Source organism: Ammodytes marinus, assembly GCF_949987685.1.
Source record: "Ammodytes marinus genome assembly, contig: scaffold_76, whole genome shotgun sequence".
Lineage (NCBI taxonomy): Eukaryota > Metazoa > Chordata > Actinopteri > Uranoscopiformes > Ammodytidae > Ammodytes > Ammodytes marinus.
Window position 1 is genome coordinate 121,934 of NW_027648534.1, and position 9,590 is coordinate 131,523.

At 40.5% G+C, this 9,590-nt stretch overlaps 1 protein-coding gene across 1 annotated transcript; it reads left to right on the forward strand.

The window, feature by feature from the left end:
* The first annotated feature begins 4,168 nt into the window (after positions 1-4,168).
* On the forward strand, positions 4,169-6,151 carry LOC307270419 (uncharacterized protein). The gene is made up of 2 exons (XM_080054300.1): positions 4,169-4,242; positions 4,787-6,151. Exon 2 carries the CDS (start codon positions 4,796-4,798, stop codon positions 5,681-5,683), a length of 888 nt encoding a protein of 295 aa, XP_079910426.1. The 5' UTR covers positions 4,169-4,242; positions 4,787-4,795; the 3' UTR covers positions 5,684-6,151.
* The last annotated feature ends 3,439 nt before the right edge of the window (positions 6,152-9,590 follow it).

The following is a 9,590-nucleotide window of genomic DNA, read 5'->3' on the forward strand; positions in this document are numbered from 1 at the left end:
CGTCGGTTGAGCCCCGCCCTTCACAAAACTCAAGAGGAGAGAGCAAAGCAACTCAGTGACACTACCTGCACATGAAGTAGATAAAAAACAAAAGCGTTTAGTTTGTTACGTGACATAGTAAAGTTGCCAAGATATTTTCTGGCAATGAATGAATAGCTTAATAATTGTAATAAAAACTTGCAAAACAGTTTGTGGGAAAACACATGTGGGTGTGTGTCTCTTGGGCAATACTTGAATTTGAACACCTGCAAAAGTGAGAAATCACCATTTCCCAGATGCCCAAAGTCACGTCTTCACAGCGCTTGTTTGGATCAACCAACAGTTGAGGTTGCCAAAGTTATATAAGATATTTAGTCATAACTTGAGCCATTTGTGGGAATACACATGTGGGTGTGTGTGTCCTCGTCTGTCATTCATAATGATTTATCAACTCTTCATGGGAGAACAGATAGCGTGTCCTTCATTACACCCACGCCTATTAAATCTGGCACAAGAATAGTGATATGATCTAGCAGCTGTTATATGTGGGCTACACTCACGGACCTATCAAGGATACACTGTGTCCCGCTGCTACGATGTCACTATAGTTAGCCTGTAGCTTCTGCGGCCCGCGCTGTTTGCTCACTGTCTCTGTCGGCTTGCACCAAGCTGTCTCTGTGCAAAAAAATTACCGGCCTAATACGCTCGCAACACGGGGGAATAAATATATAAGCGGCCGGTTTGGCCAAGCAAAAACGAGAGACCGCTGGCTTGACCACAGTTGTTCCACAGCCCAATACTTTGACCCATATTCTGGTTTGTGTCATCGGTTGAGCCCCGCCCTTCCCAAAACTCAAGAGGAGAGAGCAAAGCAACTCAGTGACACTACCTGCACATGAAGTAGATAAAAAACAAAAGTGTTTAGTTTGTTACGTGACATAGTAAAGTTGCCAAGATATTTTCTGGCAATGAATGAATAGCTTAATAATGGTAATAATAACTTGCAAAACAGTTTGTGGGAAAACACATGTGGGTGTGTGTGTCTTGTTCAGTTCTGTCTCGTTTGGATCGATCCATAATGATTTATTGACTCATAATGTTTGTTTGGCTCAAAGCAGGTAGTAAGTAAAATTGGCAGTTCATGGGAGAACAGATAGCGTGTCCTTCGTTACACCCACGCCTATTAAACCTGGCACAAGAACAGTGATATGATCTAGCAGTTGTTATCTGGTGCCACAATGCAGGTTCATTCTAGTCAGGGCATTTAAACAGGCACTCCCAAGTGACATACTTCAGAAAATCTGAAGGGGGCAGATGATGAAGTGTCCCTGTACCCCAAATTGCTCCCAATGGTTATCTTTATCTAAGAGCCTAGGTTTTGTTTCAACATTAACGGGGACACAGTAAATGGGGGATCCAGGGTACCTCCCCCATATCTATCTCATTATACCTGCTTTTACGAATTCCTATTCGTATTCAGGCTCATCCCGAGTTCACACTGAAGGTTTCACAACAAACTGGCAAAGACTGGATGGGAAGGACCGGCTTTAATCAAGTAGCTGTCAATCAGAGTGAATGAACTGCAGGTGGGAGGAGTTTAGCCGGAGAGCAGAATGTAGGTGAGCCACGCCCAGACACACACTGACAGACAGGGGAGATGAACAGACAGAACAGAGTGGGGAAAACAAGGGACAGACAAAAATTCACTACAATTACACTGTAAGAATAGATGCAGAAACTAACATTTACTCTACCACTATAGCAATGCCTGCTGGGTATGGAAGGTAGAGGTGATGTGTGCGGAGCATCTCTCTCATTCACTCACTGTGTGGAACTGTTTGGGAGGACAGGTGGCACACTCAAAGAAAAATAACGCAATTCCCAATTCAACTCAACATTAAAGATTAATATGAACAATACAATGCATAATGTTGCTTAAAAAAAGTAAGTAATGCCCGTTATGCAAAATATTCTGAAAAATACTCTAATGTGCAAAGCACACAGGTTTGGCCGACAATTTGGCTTTCCTCAGGTGTATTTAGATAATGTGACCCATGACCCTTATCTAGTTTCGGCGCATTACATGGAAAGAAGGGTGTATCACAAAAGGTGGCCTTGCTAGATCACCATGTTAACTTAGGCTGCACGGCTAACCTGCTCAGACCTGCTTTTGTTCATAGTTTGAGATAAGAAACGTCTCTTAAACTGTATCGTAACATTGGTTTACCACCTCTAGTGTATGAGCGGGGATCCTTACAGTCCATGACAGGGACTCATACTGTCCAATGCACAGGGGAAATAGGGTAAGGTCAAGCGCCGCGCCACCTTTAACCCTAGCCAGTGACCACCTTTAACCCTAGCCAGTGACGACCTTTAACCCTAGCCAGTGACCACCTAAAACCCTAGCCAGTGACCACCTTTAAACCTAGCCAGTGACCACCTTTAAACCTAGCCAGTGACCACCTTTAACCCCTGGCCAGTGACCTTTAAACCTAGCCAGTGACCACCTTTAAACCTAGCCAGTGACCATCTAAAACCCTAGCCAGTGACCACCTTTAAACCTAGCCAGTGACCACCTAAAACCCTAGCCAGTGACCACCTAAAACCCTAGCCAGTGACCATCTAAAACCCTAGCCAGTGACGACCTTTAAACCTAGCCAGTGACCACCTAAAACCCTAGCCAGTGACCACCTAGCCAGTGACCACCTTTAAACCTAGCCAGTGACCACCTAAAACCCTAGCCAGTGACCACCTAAAACCCTAGCCAGTGACCATCTAAAACCCTAGCCAGTGACCACCTTTAAACCTAGCCAGTGACCACCTAGCCAGTGACCACCTAGCCAGTGACCACCTTTAAACCTAGCCAGTGACCACCTAAAACCCTAGCCAGTGACCACCTTTAAACCTAGCCAGTGACCACCTAGCCAGTGACCACCTTTAACCCTAGCCAGTGACCACCTTTAAACCTAGCCAGTGACCACCTAGCCAGTGACCACCTAGCCAGTGAGCACCTTTAACCCTAGCCAGTGAGCACCTTTAACCCTAGCCAGTGACCACCTTTAACCCTAGCCAGTGACCTTTAACCCTAGCCAGTGACTTTAACCCTAGCCAGTGACCACCTTTAAACCTAGCCAGTGACCACCTAAAACCCTAGCCAGTGACCACCTAAAACCCTAGCCAGTGACCACCTTTAAACCTAGCCAGTGACCACCCTGACTAAGACATTTCTTACAGTGCACTGGGGAAATAGGGTAAGGTCCCACACAAAGCCAGGAAGCATGCTGTTAACGCAGTCAAGAGGCTGCTACAGTGACTGACGCGACATTTTCCTGTTTCTTCAAAATAAAAGTCAACTCACGTCTTGCCAGTTTAATGATTTTAATGTGAAGGTGCAGCTGCAGGAAATGCTCAGTCTGCATTAGCAGTAACTTAACCTGGATCTGTGCACCTCTACTGACTGTTCCTGCTACGTAGCCTATACCTTTAAGAAATGCTATTGAGCAACGTTTGCATTTATTTAGTGTTACTTGATGATAAAGGGTTCCCACTTTACAATTATGGTCACAGAGAACATTAACAGAGAACATTAACAGAGAACATTAACAGAGAACAATAACCAGTACAAACAGTTTCAAGCCTTTGAAACTTATTTTTTTCAAATTTGAATTATGTCAGGATTGTAATCCCTTTGAAGTCAATATCTTCACCAAACAATATGCATTCTCTCTCCCTGGAGTTCATGTGTGAATCACATTTCATGTCAGTCCTCTTGGTATTTTGAGAGTCTAGAAATCGTTCCAAACAAATCCTACAAAGAAGGAAATCCCACATAATACTAAACCTTTATATTACACCAGTAGTTACTCTGTGTGCACAGGAGATGATGCTTTTGCACATTATTTGTTTAGATCATGAATTCGGTATTTACAAATATAATCAAAATATGATCAAATTCAGGTTCAAATACAGGAAAAAATAATCAACATGTAACAATATTATTCTTTTGAACATAAAATTCCGAAACTCACATTTTCATCATCAGTTCTGAAGTCCTTTCATAAAGGAAAATGATTGCAGTATTTGTGAAATTCTTCATACCTTCAGGACATTTTTTTTGGAATGACGCATCAAAAGTTATAATTGCACAATGAGCCACAGCATCTATTTTCTCTATATAAAGGAGGCTGACTCTTGGTAGGTGCATCAGAACTCAGCACATCAGTTGACTTCTTCCTGCCTATCATTCACCCTGTGAGCAGAGACGTAAGTGTTCAAGAATCTTTTTTCTAAAGACTTAAGATTTGTTTTTTAAATCAGACCTTAATCCATTATAATCTGTGTAAATGGGGGCAGTATGCGTGCATATGTAAAGTATTATTTAGCTCAGATTTCATTATGGTCATCGATATTATATATAATATATATACACTCACCGGCCACTTTATTAGGTACACCTATTCAATTGCTTATAAAATCCAATAGCTAATCAGCCAATCACATGGCAGCAACTCAGTGCATTGTTCAAAGTCACTTAAACCCCTTTCTTCCCCATTCTGTTGCTTGGTTTTAACTGCAATAAGTTGTCCAGTCCAGGTCTACATGTCTAAATGCATTGAGTTGCAGCCATGTGATTGGCTGATAAGTTATAGTGCTAACAAGAAATTGATCCACTGTACCTAATAAAGTGGTCGGTGAGAGTATGTATTATATATAAGTGATATTTTAATTTGCCACAATTATATTACAGCTCACCTGAAAAGTCATACTTCTAACATCGTTTACTCATGATCTTCCTTCTTGTTTGCAGTTAAACACAATGTCTTTCATTACCGACATTAATGTGTCCCTCGATGCAATTGACGAGCAAAGTCTCCAAGCACAAGGTTTCTTCATAATCAATGAGAATCTGAACAAAGGGGTAGGAGGAGCGCGCATCTTTCTTTGGTACAAGAGAGGAGCCAATCCTGCAGCAGCAATCACCAGGATTCAAGCGTCATTCAACGACGAGATGGCCGAGGGGCTGGGAAAAGCAGGGTACACAAAGATCTGCAAAGACCTCAATGCTGGAGCAGGATTCATATCCAGACCAATCTACCTGTGGCACTTCAGAGGGTCCGGAGAATACCATACTCCCATAGAGGACATTTCTGTCACTACAAGTGTAGCAAATGAAGGCCAGAAGTTTACTCGGGGCTGGGAGAGAGTGGCCTGTGATCTGAACCGAGGGGTTGGAGGGGACTGGATCCACATCTGGATGAAGAGATCAGAGCAAACATACATCTGTGATGTCAATGCCACTGATTCCTTCGGTGTGGACAAAGACAACTTCAAGGATGGCTACATCCGTGTGGATGAAGATACTAACAGGGGTCCCAATGGGTCCTTCGTCTTCCTCTGGTACCGTCAGACCACCGACCCGGAGCGTGCTCTCACTGACCTGCAAGTCTCCACCGATGAGAACAAGATGGAGGAACTTGAGCAGCAAGGCTACACACCAGTGAGTGTGAACCTCAACGATCGGAGCGGAGCTGACCAGGTGTACATGTGGTACAAGAAAACCAAAGGCGCCAATCCCATCAAGGGCATGACCCTGATTGTCAACGAAGAAGCTCGCCCAGATTATTTGAGGGCTGGTATCAATGTAATAGACAAAAATCTCAACGAGGGAAACTGCGGCCCCATCTACCTGTGTTTTAACCAGTGAAAGCCAGAGAAAGCCTTCCCCATGGCAAAACACCACAATCAGTCTCCCCCTCCCCCCTCAAAAAAGTAGGGGGGGGGGGGGGGGGCGCCTGTGGCGCAGTGGATAAAAAAAAAGTAAAATCATTTTGGTGAACGCTTCTTTCAACCTTTCTTTCTGTTTTACTACAGTGTATAAACAATGTGATTCATTACTTAACATGTTTACTACTGGTAATAAGTATCAATGGTGTTTGGGTTAAATGTTAAACTTGTTCAAATGAAATTAATCAAACTGTTTCAAATGGCTGTTTATCGTGAAGTTTGAGCTCTGTATCTCTTTGTTCTGCACATTTCCTGCTTAAAAATAAATCAAAAAAGACAAAGTTGAATGTTCAGTGTGTTTGCTTTAGACTGAGTGTTTTCATCTTCTTATTCCCATCACTGTCCTACTGACAACACAGGGCCCACATCTATCACACTGCTAAACGTAACATTTTGCAATTTTATTTATATGGCACGATTAACAATTTGCCTCAGGGGTGAGACTAATAAGTCAAAATCCCTGACTGAAAGATATGAACAAAGTATGGAATTCCTTATTTACTGTTATTATGGAAGACAAGTTCCCATTCCAGACAAAACTGTATAAAACTGTATTGATTAGATGCAAAAACTTTACTTTATCATTATAAAGTATTCATTAATATTAATATTTATAATTTTATTTTATTATAATAACTTATTTGAGTCTTCATATTGCTGTCAGAGGTTGGAGGAAGAGGTTAGACTAGCTACGCCATATTTATACAACTGTTGAGATGATTATAAATGGCAGATGAAGTTGCAAATGTGGTTTAAATGGAGTCAGTGTTGAGGGCAATAGGCCAAATAACGATTCCAATTATGTTTGTTTCGTCAAGGGAAAATATATTTTCTTCAAAAGGTTTTTGTCTGTACATTTGAAAATGTACAATTTTTAATCAATACTCAAAGAAAACTTTGTGTTTGCGAGACTCAAATTGCAGCATTGTATGTCCTTCTTTCATACAGGGTAAGTGTATTCTAAGTTGTTATTGGAACAATTTCTGGTTCCACACAGTTCCACATTTATTTTATCACTTTGGATTAAAAACCATATGGTCAGAAATTGGACACCAAAGATGTTTTACTTTAACTGCTCCATGTCAACTCTTTTATCATTAGGCAATACAATATGCTGAACAAAAATCTGGTGTTAAAACACAGCCTAGGCTCTGTAAACTGGTATGAAGACAAAGGGAATGTTAACAAAGGATTTCTTCCAGCGCATTCACAGTACAGACAAGAAGCAGATTGTGAGGAGGTGTTCACTGATTTGACAAAAAGTGATTTTGTCAACAAACAATCTCCAGATTATCTGACTCCACCTGTAAGCCAAGGTGTCCAGACCAGACTAGGTCACGCCTCGCCAAGGTGTCCAGACCAGACTAGGTCACGCCTCGCCAAGGTGTCCAGACTAGACTAGGTCACGCCTCGCTGTAAGCCAAGGTGTCCAGACTAGACTAGGTCACGCCTCGCTTTATCAATCATCCTGGACATCTGAATTCCACTTTAGTGCAATAGGCCTGTTCTGCACTTCCCCAACACACTAGAGAATAATTCAGAACTGATGAAACACAACATTTATATATTGTTTTCAAATATTTTTAAGCAATAGCATTAATATTGTGCTTTTGACTGTTCTGGATGTAAACAAGGCATTGTTTCAAAATATTTCATTGTTTCATAATTCTATGTTCTTCAAAGAATAATGTCACATTAACATGTTGATTTGTTTTCTCTGTATTTGAACATTAATTATCAAATTAGAATTATATTTGGAAAAACTGAATTCATGGTCTTACCAAATAAAGTGCAAAAGCACCATCTCCTGTGCACACAGAGTAACTACATACAGTTCCTTACATGTGGAAATGTGTTTCTATAAAAAGGTTTAGTATATTGTAGGATTTATTTCTAACTTACTATTTTAGACTCAATAACAAACTGCAGGGGGCCTCGGGTGCCCCACCGTGCGGCCACCCCCTCCCCAGGGGGCCTGTGCTAATTTGGGGTTCCACATTTCAACTTCAGCCACTTTGTCCCGCCTTTGGAATGCCCTTCCACCAGACAGCTGTAACTTTTACACCATTTAAAGTCCCATCTCAAAACACATATTTTTAAACTGGCATATTCTGTCTTATTGTTGCTCAGCAGCCACTTCATCCACTAGTTCTTGTTTTTAAAAACTGATTAATTTGTGATTTGTCAAGTTGATTTTATTGTTGTTGTTTGTATTTTTGTATTTATATTTTTAAATATTTTTTGGCATTTTTCATGGTTTTATTGATAGTTTTGAAGAGACAGAGGTGAAATGGGGCAGAGAGGGGAGTGACATGCAGAGAACGACCGCGGGCGGGAATCGAACCCGGGTCAGCTGCTGGGCCCGGCCCGGGGGGGGACGCCCTACCAACCGAGCTAAGGGCCTTTGTTTGTATTTTTTAACTGTCTTATAAGGTGGCCCTTAGTGCTTTGAAAGGCGCCTATAAATAAATTAAAATATTATTATTATTATTCCTACTTAGGGTTAGAGCACATTTCTATCTTCAATTTGTTCCAGTAGTTGACCCAGATTTTGCACATGACAACAGCTGTGAATTACAGGTGAAACTCAAAAAATTTGAATATCGTGCAAAAGTTCATTTATTTGAGTAATTCTAAAAACTTAAAAGGTGAAACTAAAATATTATATACACTCATTACATGCAAAGTGAGATATTTCAAGCCTTCATTTGTTATAATTGTATTTATTATGGCTTACAGCTTATAAAAACCCTACATTAAAAATCTCTGAACATTTTAATATTACATAAAAATCAATAAAAAAGGGATTTTAAATACAGAAATGTCGGCACTATATAAAGTATAATCATCGATATGTACTCAGTACTTGGTTTGGGCCCCTTTTGCATGAATTCTTGCCTCAATTCCGATTCATTTTCCATGATATTCTAATAATACGAGTATCACCTGTATGTGAAATATTCTTGTGCATCTGATTAGGCCATGTTATATAATTCCATTAGCAGAGGCTCTGCTGCTATACTACCCAGGGATCCAAGAATAAATTTGACAGAATTTGGCGCCCCTTCCTAAATTATTTTAAAAAACCAACAACTATAGAAGAGTAGCTACCTCCCCCCCTCTTTTATTTGATTCAATTTTATTTCTTTATGTGTTTTTTTTTTTTTTTTTTCATATTGATTGTTTATTTCTGTTTCTTGTGGTGTATATTTCGTGTTGTTGGGTGTGAGGGTGGGATGTGGGTGGGGTATGTTCGGGAAAAAAAGGGGAAAAAATTTGTATTCATTGTGCTACAATTTTGTTACTAACATTTAATAAAAAAAACTTTGAAAGAAAAAGCAGAGGCTCTGCTATCGTTCCCCTCTCCCTCAGGATCAGCCTGGCATCTGGTAGTATGCCTTCACTGAAATAGATAAGTTATACATTGTTATTGGGGTCTAAAGCCCTTGCCAGTTCCCTCTTTATGCGAGTTTGCTCATTGATAACAGATTGATTGGTTAACCTATTGACATATAGGTTTTTTAAGATGAAATGTGATTTACTCGAGTAACACAATTAAATGTTGTTGTGTTATAATAAGTTATAGTGAATATTTTGGTTCATTATAAAGTTTAGTTTAGTTCGTGTCTTGACCACTTTCTCCCCCGTATGGCCAGCCCTGCCTGCAGCCAAAGCCCTAAACAAAATAACCAGATACATCACACCAGTGCCACTTCGTCTGTTATTTTTATGTGTTATGTTTCTGCATGCAAGTATTACTATTGTCTACACACAACATACACGTTCCAAAATGTATGGTGTTTAGGTGCTCAACAATGAGAAAGATG